General features: G+C 33.6%; 4 protein-coding genes across 5 annotated transcripts in view; all 4 read right to left on the bottom strand.

The window, feature by feature from the left end:
* Positions 1-135: 135 nt before the first annotated feature.
* On the bottom strand, positions 136-1,723 carry LOC136774451 (gastrula zinc finger protein XlCGF57.1-like). The gene is made up of 4 exons (XM_066728751.1): positions 1,699-1,723; positions 1,390-1,557; positions 702-824; positions 136-365 (listed from the first exon to the last, which is right to left on the bottom strand). The coding sequence occupies exons 1-4, from the start codon at positions 1,721-1,723 to the stop codon at positions 136-138; spliced, it is 546 nt and encodes a 181-aa protein (XP_066584848.1).
* A 1,010-nt stretch (positions 1,724-2,733) lies between these two features.
* On the bottom strand, positions 2,734-3,837 carry LOC136774166 (uncharacterized). Its single transcript, XM_066728304.1, has 3 exons — positions 3,604-3,837; positions 3,361-3,529; positions 2,734-3,265 (listed from the first exon to the last, which is right to left on the bottom strand). Exons 1-3 carry the CDS (start codon positions 3,826-3,828, stop codon positions 3,147-3,149), a joined length of 513 nt encoding a protein of 170 aa, XP_066584401.1. The 5' UTR covers positions 3,829-3,837; the 3' UTR covers positions 2,734-3,146.
* Positions 3,838-6,423: 2,586 nt separating this feature from the next.
* LOC136774164 (uncharacterized) lies at positions 6,424-8,924 on the bottom strand. 2 transcript variants are annotated; one of them, XM_066728302.1, is made up of 3 exons: positions 8,509-8,924; positions 8,023-8,375; positions 6,424-7,720 (listed from the first exon to the last, which is right to left on the bottom strand). In XM_066728302.1, exons 1-3 carry the CDS (start codon positions 8,524-8,526, stop codon positions 7,201-7,203), a joined length of 891 nt encoding a protein of 296 aa, XP_066584399.1. In that variant the 5' UTR covers positions 8,527-8,924; the 3' UTR covers positions 6,424-7,200. The 2 variants fall into 2 exon arrangements, with proteins under 2 accessions (XP_066584399.1, XP_066584400.1); XM_066728303.1 differs by having other exon boundaries at positions 6,424-7,717.
* Positions 8,925-11,046: 2,122 nt separating this feature from the next.
* Positions 11,047-20,478, bottom strand: part of lola (longitudinals lacking) — a 110,927-nt gene continuing 101,495 nt past the window's right edge. The window contains exons 7-10 of the mRNA XM_066728283.1: positions 19,400-19,663; positions 12,919-13,059; positions 12,457-12,624; positions 11,047-11,364 (exon numbers count right to left, since the gene is read on the bottom strand). Of these exons, the coding sequence (XP_066584380.1) occupies positions 11,183-11,364; positions 12,457-12,624; positions 12,919-13,059; positions 19,400-19,663 (755 nt within the window). The 3' untranslated portion in view covers positions 11,047-11,182. The remainder of the gene's footprint in view (positions 11,365-12,456; positions 12,625-12,918; positions 13,060-19,399; positions 19,664-20,478) is intronic.

The raw sequence follows: 20,478 nt of genomic DNA, 5'->3' as shown, positions 1-20,478 counted from the left end.
TACATGATTTATCTTACAAAAAGGAAAATTAAAAAGAAAATTTTGCTGTATTGCAATAGATTTAAATGAATAAAATGTTTAATTAGTAAACTCTTGTATGATATGTTAATGAAAATAATTTGAAAATTTAGTTTCTTATTCCTCAAGGTTATGCACGAAACGCAAATGTCTTTGGAAATTGTATTTTCGTTTGAATTGTTTAGTGCAAATCTGGCAAATAAATTTACGATCTCTAGGACAATCTTGTATGTGTGTTAAAAATCTACTTCTGTTAAAAAATCTGGTTCCACAATCTTTGCAAATGACATACGCAAATGCTACAGTCGACAAAGAAGTGATATTTTTTTCGATGGTTGACGTGTTTTCTGAAACATTCAAAAGGTTTATAATTATATAATATAAATATACACATTCATTAATATTACATAAAGGGTATTTTATAGGAAATAAATTATAATTTTACTTCATTTTCAACTCTACTAAACATATTACATAATCTTGAGAATAAAAAAATTATCATGATAAAAGCTTAATAATTGGGATGTATAAAAAGAAAGAGTACACCTACACTAACTATTTACACGATTTATTATTGCCAGAGGTACTGATTTATTTACAAATTTACTCGATAGTTCAAACGTCAATAAAATGTATTAATCGCGCGTGAGACTGCCATCGATGTTTATGCTTGAATTTTCTACCACAAATTGGACATTCGAAAGTTGGATCTTTTCCACACTCAACCCTTAAATGCTTTAGTAGCGAGTCTTTCCATATATATCGTTTTCCGCATTGGAAACAAATCCATCTTTTTTCCATGGCCACTGAAAAAAGAGATAATACAAATTAGCTAAACCACAGTACTACGATTAAACGAATTTTTTGGCATAAAAAAAATAGGTGAATTATATTGTCTTGATTAATGTTTAATGTGGTAAAGTGTAAAGCAACCAACGAAAAGGAACTATTCAATGCGTAAAGAGAAGAAATTAAACTCGGAGGTCTTCTACGAAGCATGTTACATTGACAATAAATTGCTGGAATATATATATATACATATACTATAACTAATATATTTAAGTTAACAAACTTGCTTAAAATAAGTCTAATGTAGTTATTGTAATCAAATTAAACCATATTTTCATTAATTAGTACGTTTCCATTCCTTACCTATTGATCCAAAAAATCCAATCATCTATGCAAATTTGCTTATTTGTATATATAAATCGAAATAAAATATTTTGCTACTTCGATAGTCAGGGTTAATAAAGTTTTCAATAAACTCTCGCAGTGTATAACAATTGATGCAATCCTTTTATTAAATACGATTTGCTTAATATAATTGTCAAATGGCAAACGAATTAGCTTAAAGATCGATTCTGTGCATACATTTGGCATGTGATTGCCAACGATGTTTGTGCTTGAATTTCCGACCGCAAACAGGACACTTGAAAGTGGGTTCTTTTCCGCACTCCACCCTGATGTGATTCTTCAAGGATCCTCGCCACAAATAGCGTTTACCACACTGCAAGCACATCCACGTCTTTTGTGGGTAAGCTGCAAAAGAAAAATTGCAAGCTCGTTAGTTTTCCCTGTATTACTGTATTAGCTTTTTGCAATGGGATATTTCACACCGTGCATCGAGTCTAACAAGCGTGATTTACAATAATTTCATTCATTAGCACTTTTTATTCGTACAATGTAATTGAGCAGTTGCCATCATTCTTTCTGAATTTTACTTTTATTATCTACTGTGTAAAAGAATTTTAATTACTTAATTAGTAAATCCTTTATTTACTGTTTAACTTATAGCAACACAAATCTCGTAATTTATTTACATGTTTTTACATTTTTCTCAGAGATTTGATTGGTAACGAAAGAACGCTAATTTTATAATAAATTAAGAACATTCTTAAAAATATGAATAAAAAGATCAAAAGGTTTAAACAAGAAATTTTGTTACTATTGTTCGACGCACAAGATTTAAATAGACATTGTCTTTCTTCTATGAAAATAATAAATTAACTTAATCCATAAGAATCTACATCATTTTTGTGTGAATAAACACAAGGTCCAATCACTGAGCTTTCAGTAAGCACTCAAATAGAAAAAGTAGAATTGTAATAAAATCTATTAGGAAGATTAGTTTTCTCGAGTCTTGAATGGAAAGCATCAGTGGTTAATATTGAAGATATATACGATAATTTAATGTAACATGTCGTTGTTTATTGCTAGTGCCGTCAAGTTCGTGGAACGTGCAAATTTGATGTGAGGTGAGATTGCAGACGGTGCTTATATTTAAAACGTTTTCCACAAAGAAAGCAGCTAAATTTTGGTTCTTGTCCACAAATTCGTACGTGTGTGTACATGGAAGATTTTCTCGCGTAAGACCTTCCACATTTGTTGCAGTAAAACACTGTCCCATCCATGCCACCTGGAAGAAAAATCAAATTTTGTAGAAATTACAGAGATAAATTAACAAACTCTCCCCAAAATTAAATTCCACATATAAAATTTCATTTCTTTCTCACCTATTCCACAGGGTTACCCCTGTTTTTATTTTATATTATAAATCTTTAGGTCTATGTTACCTCATTACTTATATTTCTTAAGTTCGTTTTCACAATAATATAAGAGAACAGTATTTGAAGGTGCCATAATTGAATGTTATATTTGAATAAAAAAACATTTTCATATGTTTTACATTTAATATGTATATATAAGTATTAATATTATAATAGATCTTTGAAAAAAATGCTAACTATTTTATATAGGTTATACAATAGTGCATTTTTTACCTCTAATCTATTTACGCATAGGTTTGACAAGTATCTATTAAAATATAAGCTAGATACTAAAGTAAACACATTTCTTATATTTAACAAATGGTATTGTTGATTAAAGAAAAACTAAGCACCGCATTTATAAACTGAACTTAAACTTAGCACTGTCTCTTAGCTACGCGATCAACGGGGTATCTAACTTTAAACTTTAATAGAAGGCTTATAGCTTAGCTCCATCTTTCTCCTAAATAATAGATAAGCCAAAGGTTGAGATTAGCTCAGTTTATAAATTCGGTCCTAAATATGGTTTCAACCAAGGTACACTGTGTCCAAAGTATATGTATCCCTATTAGCATCTTTGCATTATGTAACTCTACGACTCCAGTCTTTTGAATTGTTTAACGTAGTTCCAATGCATTTATAAACATATTTTTCTGTAATGGGTCCACCATATTCATCCGTGTGGTACCTAATCACAGCATCTGCGACAAAAGTAAAATTAGTTTTTCACTTGCAATTTTGCATTCATTCGCTTCTTCTGTTAGTTTTAATCAAGAAACAAATAAAAATCATGTACCTAACATGCATTTGCAGAATTCAGTGTGCTTCAAAACCTTCTTTGACGCCTGTGGCTTAACCGCGGTGAATCCAATTGCCACTTCTCTATTCATGAATGCCTTCATGATATTCGTTATGCTTTTCGTCACATTATTTCGTGCATCGAGATAGAAAGGCAGTGAATTTTTCTGTAAAATAATATAATTAACATTGATATATAAAACACATCCCTTTTTTCGTATGGAACAGAAGTTTAACTTACAAATTCCTGTCTATATTCAGAGTCTTCTTTTAATCGCTGATCAAAAAGTTGAAATTGCACAGGGGACTTGAAAGGTAGAGTTAAATCGTATTTCTCAACAAAATCATATTTGCCAATGCCAACTGCGTTTACGTTCGCTGAAGTCTGCTTTATATTTTTTATTATATTCATGAGGATTCCTCTATTTTGTAGAACATCCATCCTTAATATTCTAATGGCCATCATTAAAAGTTCGGTACCTGTAAAAATAAGATAGAAATGTTTGAATAGCAATAGTAAGTAAGCATAAAAAGGAATTAATAGCAATGCAGCACGAAGTACAAGTTCTTAGCCCACATTTAGACGCATGCAAGTCTTTTATGATCAGTGAGTGAATCATATGAAGTGAATTTGGTAAAATTACCACCGAAAATATTCTGTTCATATTTTGACGTATATCAAAGGTAGAGTCAGAATTTCACAAAATATTGCTCGTTTTTATTATATCCTTATTATATCATTACAATACATGTTACAAACTGATATTTAAATAGTTTAAGGGGTGATTCCCATTTCAAGTACTGGCCAAAAATATACTTAAAGATTATTATTTGATCTGCAAAATTAATTTTATAATTTTATTACTTTAAGATATTTTTTTTTTTGTAAATGAATTAGAAAACATATTATCCGCGATATACTGTTGTGGTCTTAACACTGCATTTTTGTTCCTTAATATAGTGTTACCTCTCTAGGTTTAAACAAAAATGATTTCACACTATGCGGAAATTTAGTTTTCCATTAAATTGTAGAAAAAGAAAATAAATAAGTGAAAAGTTGATGCCTGCGGAAACAAAAACTTCTATGAAATAAAAGTTACAACATTTAGCTTGATAATATACTGAAGTTTTAATCTATTGAAATTTCCGTAATTTAAACGAAAACTACTTTCCCAAAGAGTACAAAGTCAAAATCTTATTTTTTTTTGATAACTTATAGAGAGGAAGCAACACGTTAATAAAAGAAAAAAGTAATTTCAGACCATATCTAAACCACGGATAATACACACTCGAATTAAACACAAAATATCTATAAGTAGAAAAATTGTCATAAACAAAGATATATATGTTAAGTTTCTTTAAAATCACATTTGAACTTAAATACAATCCTAATATACATCAATTTTCAATATTTGAAATGGGAATACTCCTTTAATTTGGTTTCTGAATTTCTTTACCTTATATCGATGCGCTTAAATGAAAATAATGATAATTAATCAGGAGTTTGTAATTGATAGTGAAAAATGATTATATTAATTTATGTATTCAGAAAAAACCTAAACTTGAAATAAAACTGAATATTCTTATTTCCTAATCAGTCTATGGTAAACAGGTTTTAGGAATATGTTTTCATTTATAAATCGACGTTAATGGTAGTTGTAAAATAATTAGCATTCTTCCTTTTTCTTTGAATAAAGTTTGCAGACGTGATTTGCCCATTTTAATTCAGAAGTTGACCACCCGCCGCAGTAGTTGCAGTACATCATGCTCCTATAGGAGTAGCAAAGGCTGTCACTGTCTGATCCTAAAAAATAAATCCAAGTTAAATAATGTTCGAAAAATATTTTCTATTAAATAAAAATTTCTACCAATATCAAAGTATACTTTGATATAGTATAGCAAAAAACTAGTTCCCGCATCGATATTAGTGTGGGAAATGATTCATTTTAACTCAATGTATAATGAAATTATTTCCCGCACTACATCGATGCGGGTAACTGCAGAAATAATATTATCTGCTACCTCTATATGATCGAACTCTTTAATAAACTTCTCCTATACGCCTCCTAGACACTGTCTCCTATAATACTCAATATACAATTATTTCCAAAGTTAACCATGTAAAACGTAAAAATCAATACAATTCTGAAAATAAATATTTTAACAATTATGTTTTTCTTTAACAAACATGTATATGCTGCAAATAATTATATGTGTAATAGAATTGCAATCAATATATAGACGTTTGTTAATCGAAAAAAATATTTATTTCAAGAGATTGATTAATGTTTGCGGTAAGTATGGTTTTGCATTGGGAATAATGGTATACTCGTATTTCGCAAATATTATAAATATATAACATATACATTAACAATATTTCGTAACAACAACATGGAACAATAAGGAAACTTGCTTTCTTCAGCAATATAAAATATATTTCAAATTAGAACATATTATAGCATATAAAAAATAATACATTTTTGAAGATCGCAAAATTTGTTTATAACATTGCTATTTACATAGATTATAAAAGCACACTCGATATACCTTGTATATTATTTCTACAGCATAGCTATCAAATAAAGCTTGAACTTTGAATTTTACCATTCAAACATAGCATTATTCTATATTATCTATAGCTACAAACTCGTTAAAAATAAATTCTTTAAATCTTGCATTTCAATTATAATCGAACAAGCTGAAATAAAGAATTCCTTTTTCCAAATGACTCGATTAATTAAACGCTAATGGAACTATCTTTTGCCATTGGGGGCGACCCACTGATGTACGTTAACCAGATGCTTTTTTAACATCCACTTGTGCCTAACTTTCAATCCGCATGCGGGACATCCGTATTGTGGCTCTTTGCCACACTCCTCCCTCTCATGCCTGATAAGAGACTGCATCCATCTGTACTGCTTACCGCAATTCGTGCAAACATGTCTACCGAATCGTTTGTAGTAGGGTGACCCAAAGAGTGCTGCAAATAAAATACAAGCGAATTATTAAAATGATCGAAAAACAATTCCACGCACACCTAATAAAAGACCAATTACATCGTGCTCGCAAATTTCATGAAAGTTTAGATGCAAACGTCTCGTAAAGGGGCCAAATACGAAGACCAGTGAACCATCGTGTGCTTAAGTCTCTACCATAAGATAATTTGGACACGGCCTGATCTTACTCAAGACGTATCACTTTTAGCGAATTCAATTTACACCTCAGTTATTTGCGCAATTATTTATTAACCTTAAGTCAGGATATAATGTGAAATTTACAATCCGCTGTTTGTCCTGGTAGTCATACAAGTATCGTTTAATATTACCGTTGTGAAGTATATTGTACAACCTTAAATACATTCTCTTACACAATTTATCATACCATTATAAATAAGCTATCATTCGAGAAGGCGAGGTTGCTTACGACCATCCTAGCGAAACGTACTGTTTTTAAACCATTATTATTAGATAACACGATTTAAAAACTTTATGCATTACATGCTATAAGTATACACATTAGTCGTTTACCAGTGTAACATTCAACAAGTAGAAATTTATAACGCAAATATCACGCACAGCGTGTTAAAATTTTCACAGCTTATCAAGAGACACGGCAGTGCCTCGACGGCGAGTGATTATAAAACAAGGCCGACGCGAAACACTGTCGTATTCTACGCGAAGATTGGTGCTCCAATTATATAAAACCAGCAGTCTTGTATAGCGATTAAGAATAGGAATATTTATTTACTCAGGAAAATCGTGTTACGCTAATCTTAAAATTATGAAAATTCGAACAATGGGCTTACGGATCGCAGTGGCTAAGTTTTCATACAATTGGATCAACACGTATTTATGATTCTTGAACAGTGTAGAAGGATCCATGAGCCCATCGTTACAGCGAAGCTTAAAAAGGACGCATCGGAGCTAGGAATACTATAGAAAAATTCTTGACAATTCGTTAAGCAGAAGTTAGCGCTGTTCGGAGATTCCAATTTGCATAAAACTATTGTTTTTTCGGTCGCGTGACGAGAAGATTGAGCGATGAGAGTGAGATAGGGAAAGTATCGCGAAGCTCCCTTTGCATGATCAGTCTTTTGGTATTTAGCGACCACTCGTCGCCAATGGTCACTTTTCTCAAGGATTGGCAGTCCAATTTGTGCACATTGCTCTCGTGTCGCAGCAAATATTCCTTGCGTTTGAAATGTCGGCCGCAGAGGTTGCACTTGTGCCTGGGCGACTGGCCGCAGCCCTCCCGGAGATGCCTGGTCAAAGAATCGGTCCACGTGTATCTTTTTCCACATTTGTAGCATATAAAAGGCGCGTTGCAATTGACACGATTGATGTCCCGCTTCACGCCTTCTGCAACAGAAGGTAAAACAGTGTCCCGTGAGATGATTCCTGCTTGTACACCACTCGACCACTTCCACTTAAATCTCTCATGATGGATGAACGAAAGCGAACGGAAGGAGAGAGAAGAAGCAAGAAGAAACTAGAGAGAGAGAGAGAGAGAGAGAGAGAGAGCGACTCGGCTGGTAATTATCGATCGATTTGATATTTTTGGTTAATTCTCTTTATTAGTCGGATCGTGGTCTAGCTATATAGAGATTTTGACGGGGTGCCTTCGCAGAGTGTGCGGAAAGTGAGTTAAATAGGAGGTTTACGTTGAGATGGCGAGGTGCGTCTGTGTGTGGCCGATCCAGGAGGGGGGTGCAGGGGGCTCAGTGGAATCTTCTGAGATGAGAGGTGAGCAGCTGCTTGTGCCGGAACTTTCTGCCGCAAACCGAGCAAAAAAAGCGCGGCTCGACTCCACACTCGAACTTGAGATGTTTGTTGAGGGAGTCTCGCCAGCGGTATTGTCTCCCGCAATTCTGGCACTTGACTTTTTGCTGTTTCCCGCACTCCTCCCTAATGTGCCGGTGATACGAGGACTTCCAGTAGTAACTCTTGCCGCAGTTGTTGCAAAGAAAAACGCTGCTGCTGGCCGAGTCACCCTGTCCAGCCGCCAACTGCCAACCTGAAACGTCATTGGACCATTAGCAGTAATTATTAACAATCCGGAGTACGCTACGGCTTCAGCCGGAAGACTCAAGGACCTCGGCAAGGGTCTTCTACTAATAGATCAAGCAAACAAAACGAATTTCGTGTACCAAATTGTAAAAGGCCATTCTCTCAAGTTAATTGCCAAATCGGAAGTATTCCCCGATGGTTAGTGACAGCGGAAACCCACATTGGATGTTTAACTTCTGAAAATTCTACCACTTGCAGGGAAAACGAACACAGTTTAATTTATTATTCAACGTTTCTCCGGTCGTATAACAATTTTCTTTTTATTTACATTCTAGTAAAATAACTTTTCTACTCGAGTGGATTTGCATGTGTGTGTGTGTGTGTGTGTGTTTGTGTGTGCGCGATATTTATAGTTTTATTGCAATGTACGTGTTGGCTATATGATACTTGTATACAAAGCCTTTTAAGAGTCTATTTTATATTGTAAATATATGATGTATAGAGAATAATAGTGGGTCGATGCTTTTCGTGACGAGGTCAACGTGTGGCTGATCAAGTGTTCGAGCCGTCCTTTTTCGTCCGATAATGGTTGGAACGAATCTTAAGGTCGTGAACCCTCTCGATGTGACGCGTCAAATTAGACGGCTGCTTGAAACGCTTCTCACAAACATTACACTGATACCGACCAATCTTTTCACCACATTCGTATTTAAGGTGCTTGTTCAACGTAGCCTTGTACGAGTAGTCTTTCTTGCATTTTTCGCAAACATATGGTTTCGGCAAATTCTTTCGCCTTTCGTATCCCAGACTCCAAAAACCTGAAGCAAAAGATAATCAAATTAATTTTCTTTCTTTCGCTTTTCAATCTCGCGACTTTATCTTGTACTGCTGATCCTTTTTATGGATCCTCCTCACCTAATAATTATCTAATTTCTATCCAATTATTTCATCGATTATGATTTAACGTTATATATAAATATATATATATATATATATATATATATATAGGTTTTAATCTACAATATTCTGGAAGCTACTGTTTTCTATGAAAAAAAAAATGTATTAGCTTTGAAACGTTATCGGACGTTAATTAGATATTTATTGAATTTTAATAATCTCGAAATGAAAATTAACCAAATTTATAATTTTTGATGAGAATAGATTATTATTTACCAGATAAAATATTTTTCTCTTGTTTTTTGAGAAAATTATATCGTCGATAACGTTTTTGTTAATGTTCATTGAACGTTATTGTTTCCACTGGAAAATAAATCTTGTTTGTGTGTGAATAGATCTTCCAAACAAAATTTTCATGCTGCGTGTGCAAATCTTCCGTTGACGTTGTTTTAACTCATGAGTTCGAGAATCTTGGGCTTTCGATCAGCTTCTGGTGGAGTTAATCTGAAAATGTATTCTACCCTGCCCACATGCTCATGTAGAAAGGTTATTGTTTTTTCTTTTTTTTCGTTAAATCATTGCTTAAATGTGGTCAAGATTGCCAGCCACATTTGCCTTCTATCAAAATTTTTAAGACCAATTTAAACAAGAATTCAATGAAATAAAAATCTGAAAAAAGCATTCGTGCTGTGAAAGATTCAGTGAACAGAAAGCAATTAAAAGCCATTTAATCCCTTTTAAAACTACAATTACAGTTACTCTTTTGAGTTAGGTGAACCGGAAAGTATTGTCGTTTTTTTTACATAAAATCAATACCACATAGTAAACGACATTACTATCTAGTCCACCTAGTGTTTTTTTTTTAATTAAGAATAGGGAAGATGAAAATGTGGTAAGCAAAAGCATAAGTAATAGCTCTAGTGCCAGGGTTTATACAAAAATTAAAATGTACAATAGGATGTTTTATATTAATTTGATGAAAGGCTTGTAAACTGCTGTGAATTGAAACTCTTCAATCGTAGATCTCATAGTCTTAGTGAGATGATGAGAAAAAAAAATTGTAGGGTATAGAGATTGTCACGAAATTACGCTTGGGGTGAATCTTCCGTAGATGTGGATTGCAAAATAAAATTATTTACAAGTAAAACTTTATTTATTGTTTTTATAATCTACGACGCAAACAGAGTATTCGTAAAATCTTCAAGACGTTGATTCATCTGATGCTTGTCAAAATCTTCATGGTGAATATTGCAGTTTCTTCAAAGTCTTCGAGGTGTGCATCGAAATTTTCAATAGTCGTAACACTCTAGTTTTTATCTAATTTCAATCTATAATTTTCTCTAAAGAAATTTTCCAGGATCAAACCTTGTCACAAGTAGAGGACAAATAAAAATCGCATATAGCCTCTTTGGTGTCGCAGCTAGAAAGAAGAAAAAACAAATTAGTAACAAAATAATACACTTATACCTATATGATGATACCAATGTTACACACTCGTCCATAACTTTCCAAGGCTCTTACGATCCCATCATTTTTCTTAAAAAATAATTTGACTTATTGAACTTATCTACTTTGGCCTGAAATTGCACGTTTCAATGTGCTAAAAAAAACCAAAGCTATATAAAACAAATTCTTTATTGAAACATCTGTACAAAATCAATATAAAATAGGTTGGGACTCAAGCAAATAAAATTGTTCACAAAGGACTGCCTCGTAGGGCGAAAATCAATCGTTACCAGCTCGAGCAAAGCTTCTAACATCTTAATAAATCTTTAATTAAGAGCTAAACGTAAGTGCAAGGAACAAAGATTTCCCCTAACACCAACCAACGCATCTGAAACTTTCGGCTGGACGAAAATTAAGCATTGTACAAACGTATATACATGTAAGTAATTAAAATATACTGCCTCGAATTGATTAATGCATATTAGCAAGGTGATAATTGAGATGATGCTTGTGCTTGAATTTTCTTCCGCAAAGGATGCATTCAAACTTTGGCTCCGTACAGCATTCAAATCGCAAATGCTTCTGTAAAGAATCACGGCGAACGTATCTTTTCCCACAAATCGTACATTCGAATCTCCGTCGGTATCTCCAATCTGAAAAAAAAATAACAATTGTATTAGTGAAGTTATATAATCATTCATACACACGAATTACCTAACACTAGAGATTCTTACGAAAAATATCTTACTTACGTATATTAATACATTAAATTAACGAAAACAGGCTTATTAAATAACTTTGGTACAATACCATTTTTAACTTATAATTTAAATAATAATTGGAAAGAGGTAAAAGGTTATTTCTTTGAACATTATATTTTATTTCCTAGTAGGTTTCAGGGTAAAATTACTGGAGTAGTTTAATTTTATACAGTAGTCGTTTTGAATATTTGTTTTGCTCAAATTTGCTATATCGTGTAGATTTTATTTTCTGATAAATTAGCCATTGGCTGTTTAACTTCCAGGCTGCCGGTAGGATCCCTTTTGGGACTTGGAATAATAATCCTGTAAATTACCTAGCCAACGTTTCATGTATAATTAAGTAGAATAAATCAAGAATATAGACCTAAGATACAACGAGGCTGTACGAAACCTCAACGATGGCTGAAAATCATCTCCGATCTAATAAACTTTTGAGGATCCTACCTCTGGAATTAAAGAGATAGAAAAAATAAACGAGGATTATGGATTAATTAGGAACATTAGAATTTATTTTTCGAATTTGAAAAACATCTGTACAGTGATTAAAACAAGAAAAAATATTTCTTGCAAGGCTGTTCCATTTGTTGTTTGCAATAAGCCACTTTTGGAGCTTCGGAAAATCTCGCTACAGCGTTTATAAACAACCTGATATCATAAGTAAAAATTTTACCACAAATAAAAATCCATATATCGAAGTTAGATCGCCGGCAGCCTACAGGTTAAGGTTTCACATGGTAATAAAATGAGATTTGTGAAAACGAATGAATTTGAGGAAGAAGAGACAAAATAGGATTTATCTCTGATAGACAAGCAAGTTGATTTCGTTGCACAAAGCCTACCCATATAGCACCAAGTGATTATAAGACAACTTTTAGTCAACCGTGCTGTATGGATAATAATGAATAGACATGAGGTGTTTATGGAGATGGTGTTTGTGCATGAATCTATTTCCGCAAATGTCGCAGGCGAATTGCGGTAGTTTACCACATTCGACGCGACGATGCTTCATAAGGGACTCTTTCCACTTGTAACATTTGCCGCAGTTCCCACAGGAAAAGCGTTTTTCTCCAATGCTCTGCATTCTGTGTTGCCACCTTGCCAAGCCTGTCTCCCACTGTTCCCATTGCGACAATTCCATTTTTGAAAAAGCCCCTAAGCAAACAAGCAAATAAGTCACTATTAATATAACATACGCAGCAAATGCTCAGCCTATTTGATTAACGTATATTAGGTAAAAAAAACTGACACACGTAAGAGGGGGAAGCGATCGAAAAAAATGACAAATTTTTCGTTCACACTTAAGGGTTGCCAGAATTAAAGATCCGCAGGAAATTTATTAATGCTAAACAATGCTTTTATTCGGGATTATACATAAGTTCTATTAAAATCTTGCTGTTTATACTCGAGGAAGGAATTAATTTCCTTTGTTTTGACAGCATATCTTACGGTGCAACAACCAGTCCTTCACCTTCCACGATGCGAAGGAGCATTGATCGCAGGAATATTGAACACCACAGTCGCTCTTTAGGTGGCAAGCCAACGAGAATAAATGCTTAAAACGACGGCCGCAGCGACATTTCACCCAATCTGAAATATAAATAAAAAGTTTACGTCAGTTTTATAGGTCACTCTAAAAACCAATTTCACATAACATACATAAACAAATACACAATTCAGAACCCCTCATGACATCATTAGATATAGTAAAACTGAATGTTCGAATAATTATATAGCCCGCGTTACAATTAAACTTATATAAATATAGAATGTTAATTATATTTTGAGTAATGTGTGAATTAGGACTGTAATGAAAAAATGAAAAATTATGATAAAATCAAATGCTCTTTAAAACATAATTAAACAGGAAATTTTATACTATTCCAAATATGTTTCTTTTTGTAAGGTTGTTTTTTTTTACATTAATTCTGATAAAAAAGCTTCATCTGGATAATTAAATTCATTTCTTTATTGTTTGTCGAGCATCCTCGCTAACACATTTGTTATTAATGGTACACTCATAATGGAGTAATTATAGAGTTTTAAATTCGCAAAAATCCATAAATTATAAAGAATATATATATATGTATAATTAATGTATATACGATGCACGTATGTGACTGCGTGTGTAACTGTGTATAACACCTACGGGTATGTTTTCATTTCACGTAAATCATTAATATACTTCAAACATGTTATACGAATAAACATTATCATGTAATTTTTTAATATACTTTTCGCAATCATCTGAAATAATAGAGTTCAAAACAGCTTAAAGAACGTCAAAATAACAGTTTATTTATTTTCATTTAATCGTAATAAATCAATGTAAATCTCGTTTCGTCAAACAAGCACCATTATGTTCAATATTTGATTGGATGATTGCCAAGAGTATTCACTATATAACACATATACATTCTATTTGAATATTCACCATATTCATACTCTCTCTACTCATGATTTCGCTTGTGTTTTCTGGGATTTCGCAACAGGAAGTGAGATAAACACTTACTTGCTAATTATTATCATCGATTCTCTTAAAACTAAATGTATTCTTTGGATTTGCTTTATTATTCTGAGTTTCAATAGAATATTTACAATTTTTCGTGAACTTGATCTCTCTTTTTCGAATGTATATATTCATCTATTTATATATTCATATAATCTTTAGATTTTCATCTCTTGTATAATATATAATATTTATATATATATATATTTATTTATTAATAATATATAACTATGTAACTTCTTTTCCTCAAATGGCTTAAAAATAATTCTATAGGCATCCGACGTGCAATTGCACGGCTCGTGTATTGCATAACTAGATCTCTATGCCAGCTGGCACAAAATCCATCAAATTTTAACTATATATGCTTCCCCATATACATCTCCTCTTTCCTTGCGTTGCTCTCGTAAATCAATAAAATCTTTTTCTTCATTTTCTTTTTGTATTTTTTTTTCTTTCCTTTTTTTGGAAATGCAGACAATTCATGTTATATTATATAAGGTGTTAGGTTAGCTCATGCTAAACCAATCAATTCATAAAAAGTGAGTGATTTTAAAAATAAAATTTTTTTATTAATTTTATAAATATAGCTGATATTTAAAAATTATTGAGAGCTGAAAATTGCAGCTTTCTTTGAAGCCTCCTATTACTCCCCGGATGATCTAAACGATTCTTCCAAAAGAAAGCCCAAAGGAAAAATTTTCAATCCTGAATAATATTTTAATTAGTCATTACATAAAACAATATAGTATTTGAATTTTATTCGTAAAATTATTCAATCTATATTAATTTATTGGTTTGTTATGATTTAACTAAACACCTTGCGCACATGTATAACGTTAACACTCCGCCCGCTAGGACAGAGCTGTCTAAATTAAATTCTGTTTAAACATTTCCCTTTCTTCCGTTGATTTCTCTACAACTAAATCATTTTCTCTTTCCACAAATCTGGAAATATACGCATTTGTATATGAACGTTTAATGTATACTCTCGTCATTTGGTTTCTTTTTTCAGTCTTTGTCCTGCTGTACAAAGTTATTTTTATTTTATTCTCAATTCCTCCATTTCTTAACACCTCGCTTCTTAATTAATTTTTTATCGCTGTATTACTTTGAATTCGTTTGGCTTTTAATTTCACTTCGTTTAGTAAACTTGGAAGACAAGTGCTATCTACTGTCGCGTTTCATACGAGATCGACTATTATAATTTTGGCCTCTCAGGCCGTTGCCAAATCAATTGACAAATAAAAACCTTAATTGTATTCAATCCTACGTCGTCTGTTTTCTAGAAACTCAATTTTTAATTAATAATAAATTGTAATCAGGATGCGTACTTCTGAAACACTCATCAATGGATCAGTTGATAAGATTAAAAGTGGCATTTTTAGGCACATTTTGTCGACTCGAACGAATCGCGATAGTCTTCTTACAAGTAATTCGAATTCTTTGGCACAAAGAAGCTTGGAGAAAAGAGAAAGTCTGTGAGTCGAAGTTTAAGCTGTCAGAATTCGTAAATGTCAGATAGCAAACTAAGTATTTCATCGATTAAAAAATTCGTAAAAACTAACTACATCAAAATGAAACTAAAAATGAACACAATTTTATTTTTTTAATTCATCAAATAATTCATTAGTTATCCATCGGTTAAATTACCATTGATATTCCGTTGAACAAAATGTTAGAGGAAGGATCTTAGCTAAGATCCAATTTAAAAATTAGAGTAACAAGAAAGGAAGCATCGTTTTATGTATAGAGTTTATAGTTAAATATGGAAATTATTGTCGTTTAAGATAGTGGAGAATAATACGTGCAAACAGAGAGAGAGCCTTTACTTTTGTACAATAGAGCTAGGAAAATGACGAAATATCGACAAAATCAGAATTGTTGCTAGAAGATAAATCGAGTGGATCGTTCGAGAGATTTCAGCTTAAGCAATGAAGTCTCACGCATTGAAAGGTAATAATTAGTCGTTAATAATTTATCTATACTGATTAATTAAATGATCATAGTCGTTAATTTCCATTATTGATCAATTAATTTATTATTTAGTTCCTTAATTATTAACTCGTAATTATTATGTCACTGCGAAGAGTTTCAGACATTATTAATGAAGAGATGTCACTGTAAATCCAGATTTGACTACGCCAGAAAAAGTTAAGCTGATATTAAATGCCTACAACTTCTACTATAGTTAAATTGGAAAATTTTCCCAAGATAGATGCCTAATGCAAAACGATTAAAGTTATATAGTTAGAGCTAATAAGTGTAACATTTAGGGTGGTTAGGTGGGAGAGAAAGAGAGAGAGAGAAAAGGAGAGAGAAGTGGTATAGGGTACAGCTAGAGAGACTGAAACTTTATGTTAATTCTACTCGTACAACTAAATACTTATACAAATAAACTTGTAGTATTGATAAGGTCAACCACAAAAGCCCAGTCCATATGCCATGACAAAATTTTAGATAAAGCCAAAATATTAATTTTAACTCAACATAAAATTCCAATGTAGCAAAAATAGAAAAACAATTTATGGCTCCAAGTTGCAGATGATTTAGATAATTTGAGAAAATTGTAGTGAATATACCAAAACATTAAAATTAATAGGTGAAAAACGATTTAAATTATTGAAAAAGAAAAAAACATATTATTTATGTAATACCAGGAATGTGGCTTTTTTTGGACTGTGCCTCATTATGCATTAAACATTTGCACCGATATTTGCCTGTTGGCCGGGGTAGAGAGCACTGTTCGCAGCTTGAACACTTAACTAGAGCGTATCTTTGGTTGAATTTGATCGTTTCCTTTGGTCCTTGATCGAGAATTTTAAAAAGAGAAACCCGCAAAAAAACCCCTGAAAAGAACTGCACGTAAATTAAGCTGCCTCGGCCAAGTTCTAGAAAGACTTTTCCCTTCAAAATGACATTATAGCGCAGTGTATATCACTTATAAATTACGTCTATTACATTGCATGTATACATATATGTGTATAATTTTTGATTTTCAAATATATCCCTTACTCAGGGCCTCCAATCAACCTGACACGTTTCTTTGAAACCGTTAATAGACTAGATGACATCCAACATAAATCCTATTTTCCAGGTTCTGCCAACATTATGGAACAACGTGTCTAGTTTGCTAAATTTATGGCACAGAATGGACCTTACCGTCCAAGATCAGACCTACTGTTAGAAAAAAAATTGCCACAAGGATTGACTAGAAGCGACGCTAGTCTGACTAGAATTGTAAACTGCTCTTAATCTAAAACTGTACTTGAGAGCTAATTTCATTTTACTATGTCACTATTAAATAGTTCAAGGGTTTTTTTCGTTGCTTTGAGAACATCGTGCATCCTCGTATTTACCTTTTACAAAATCCTCTCTTCGTATTGCGATCGTATAGTGATCAAAGATCTACGAGTTTTTATTATCTACAGTCTATTCGATAACTATCTATAATTAGTTCTTAGGTTTGATTTCTCATCATGCATTTCCCGTAATTAAATTTCTGTTGATTAATTTTCAATTGGCACGTAGCAATAAAATGACCTTTTTAATTCTACAACTTTAAAAGCACGATCGCACATTATTCAACAATCGACAAGCTACGAGAGATCAGGATTGGGTACCTGAATGAACTACCCACGATCTGCAATCGTTGGCATTTTATCGCGGAAAAATCTCCATTACACCATTCGTTACATCAGTATAAAAATAATTGGGCAATTTAGCAATCCGTTGACCCGAGGAGATACCGAAAAAGTGTCCACTTCTCTTAAAAAGATATTGTAAGCATCACATCTATACAGTACTCTACGCTTTGGCAATATTTATCACTTTTCTTTCCAACTTATCATATACATCTTCTTGGCAAAACTACAATTGCATCGCTAAACTAACTAAGATACGAAGCTTCATCAAACAATACTATATACGTTGTAAAATCTTACGTTGTAATATATATGATAACCAACTAATACTAACAAGTCTCTCGCGAAAGAGGATGTCAATTAATCAAGGAAGTACGTTGAATTGCACTAAATTCGTGTTGACATGTCTGCGTCACTAGCAATAAGCAGTACTTTTCTCCATTCTTCGGTAGAAAATCGTTACACGGAAACGCCTAGCACGCACGCTCCATTGGATCTTTTGTACATTTATCGCTGTTCTCCCCGAGTGGTCAAAAAATATTCAACAATTATGTCATTTTTTCTGCTCCTGTTTCTCTTTCTTTTTTAGTAGTAGGGGAGGGATGGTTTTTTTTCTCGCTTATATCAATACATTATTATTCAAGGGGACACAACAACAGCTAGCAGGATACGCCATAAACGGCTGAATGCTAACTCTTAAACACCGCTAGTCACGCAATCTCCTCTATCTATACTTATAACCAATAATGTTCGTATATAGTACATTCTGCTCAGTTCGATTTTCTGCTTTTTGCGTTACAAAATTCCAAGAAAAACGGGAAACAATTAACTCCTCAATATTCGTGGCTGAATTATATTGTCGCAGTGACGCTATATGTATCACTCTATCATCAAGGTATACTTATGTCTGAGTTTTTTTGTTCACGTGGCCTCAGTTTAAGACCTTTGGTCGTGTATTGCGAATGGCAGGTCGAGGGTCGTTACGTAATCTTAATTTCAACCACAAAATCAATTCCAAAACTAAGCTCCCTTCGGAAAAAATTTATCGAACGTTAACGCGAAGACTATTGTTAGTCTTTTGTTGGTTTTGATTATGCCTCGACACTATCGCACGTCTTAACATACATATATATATATATAGTATATACAAATACTATAAAGAAAAAAAAACAAAATCTCCATTTATCGAATAGAGAAAATCGAATAGGAAATTATATAACCTTTCGAAGAAAATAACAATCTTTTTAAAAGTTTAACTAAAATAAAACGTAAACTTTAAGATACACCTTTTTAGATGCTTACATCGTATCCTACCTCAACTGAAAATATTGAAATTCCGAAAAAAAAAACCATAACACAAAAAAAAAACAAATTCACCGATCGTCCTTAAATTAGTCAGATCGGTTATAAAAATTTAATTATCGTTGTTCGATCAGATTTTTCATGCTGGACCACTACTCACCGAAAACTAATTATCGCGCATACTCCACGTGTACAGATTACTGAAACTTTGTCAGAATCTCTAGATCCTCACAAATAATGTGCTCGAGTATCAATTTTCAGTGATTAATGGTATACATATATTTAATAGCAGAGTTATCCCGAAGGGACTTTCAGGAGTAGAGAAGCCTCCTTCTGGTACGTCCTCAGGCTCGTTGGTTGAGGGTCGCAGCCTGGGAGAGATGAAGGTCGATGTGACGATGATTGATGTGGGCCTTGAGATTGCGTTCGTACTTGGAGCTGAAGGCGCAGTGGGGGCAGCTGAAAGAGGGTGCCTTACCGCACTCGTAGAGGAGGTGACGTTTCAGAATGTACGCGTTCTTGTAGCTTTTGCTGCAGCGGGGACAATCGTGACGACGGTCGTGAGGGGAGGAGGTAGCAATGGTAGCCGGAAGTGAACGGTTACTCCGAGCCGAGTGTCTTCCGGGACAATGGAGCCTGGCCCTTCTCTGGGGGGCCAACGGTTCCGGTACGTCCCGTCCACCCCCACTGCTCCTCGACGTCCTTAGCGACCCTTCCGGCCAGCCCAGACTCCCGAAGAAACCTGCAAAAGCAAGCAAGCAAATTCGGAGAACCCTATTAGTTTATCGCTAAACCTTCGTTCGTGGTCGCCACGGAAAAAGCTCGCGAGCTCTTTCTACGCTCTTCAACAACGGCGCGAGCCATGCCAAAAAAAAACATTCAACTTTCGCAAGCTTAGCAACAGCGAGCATATGATGGAATGGGATTGTATGTTTATTGTAAATGTCTTATCAAAGACGTTCGATCTGCTGGGAGGAATTCTTCGTCCAGCGGATCGACCGTTTTAGGTCTAGTTGCTTGGTTCTCCTAATCGATGATGGATGGAACGAGCCTGATTCGTGATTCTTTGCACTGTTTTACCGATTCTCGTCCTTTTCGTACCATTGCAGTACTTCATCCGTCTTGGGTACCTAAAACTTTGTACAAACTTGTATTAGTAACTGTATTCGAAAGATTCTTCGAGTATTTTACAAATTTGAATCAATGAATTGTTCAAAAGTAGGAATCGTAGGGGGATTTCTCTTTTATTATAAAAAATAAGTTTTACAATTTTTTGTATAGTAACGATATTAACAGTGATGTCGTGGATACGCGTTAAATTGGTCCGATTATTTCCCTGCGAGTGGACTCTTCCAAGGAGACTAGTCTTGCACGACGAAGGCCACATCATGGACAGGAACACCTACGGAAAATTTCATTGATCAGTAAAGATCAAAGTGTGCATATTTTATACCTTGTCGTGTCCCGGCGTAGAAGTTGCTGTGTAAAATTTCTCAAGGCTCGATTAATCCTGAGTCTTGAGAATATTCGTGGGAGAAGGAGAAAGGAGACACAGCT

Source organism: Prorops nasuta, unplaced genomic scaffold (assembly GCF_024137725.1).
Source record: "Prorops nasuta isolate Cenicafe-Biocafe unplaced genomic scaffold, Cenicafe_Pnas_1.2 PNAS00006, whole genome shotgun sequence".
Classification (NCBI taxonomy): domain Eukaryota; kingdom Metazoa; phylum Arthropoda; class Insecta; order Hymenoptera; family Bethylidae; genus Prorops; species Prorops nasuta.
The sequence above is the reverse complement of the archived record's forward strand: the minus strand, read 5'-3'. Positions and strand labels throughout refer to the sequence as shown.

Excerpts from the sequence above, each read along its gene's own strand:
- LOC136774451 (XM_066728751.1), bottom strand. The coding sequence starts at position 1,723 with ATGATGGCAACTGCTCAATTACATT. Across the intron at positions 825-1,389 it reads TTGGCAATCACATGCCAAAT|TGGCCATGGAAAAAAGATGG; the intron begins GTATGCACAGAA and ends CTCTTTTTTCAG. Across the intron at positions 366-701 it reads TTTCGAATGTCCAATTTGTG|AAAACACGTCAACCATCGAA; the intron begins GTAGAAAATTCA and ends TGAATGTTTCAG.
- LOC136774166 (XM_066728304.1), bottom strand. The coding sequence starts at position 3,828 with ATGATGGCCATTAGAATATTAAGGATGGATGTTCTACAAAATAGAGGA. Across the intron at positions 3,530-3,603 it reads CTGAATATAGACAGGAATTT|AAAAATTCACTGCCTTTCTA; the intron begins GTAAGTTAAACT and ends ATTATTTTACAG. Across the intron at positions 3,266-3,360 it reads ATTCTGCAAATGCATGTTAG|ATGCTGTGATTAGGTACCAC; the intron begins GTACATGATTTT and ends CTTTTGTCGCAG.
- LOC136774164 (XM_066728302.1), bottom strand. Across the intron at positions 7,721-8,022 it reads ACGCACCTCGCCATCTCAAC|AAGGCGTGAAGCGGGACATC; the intron begins GTAAACCTCCTA and ends CTTCTGTTGCAG.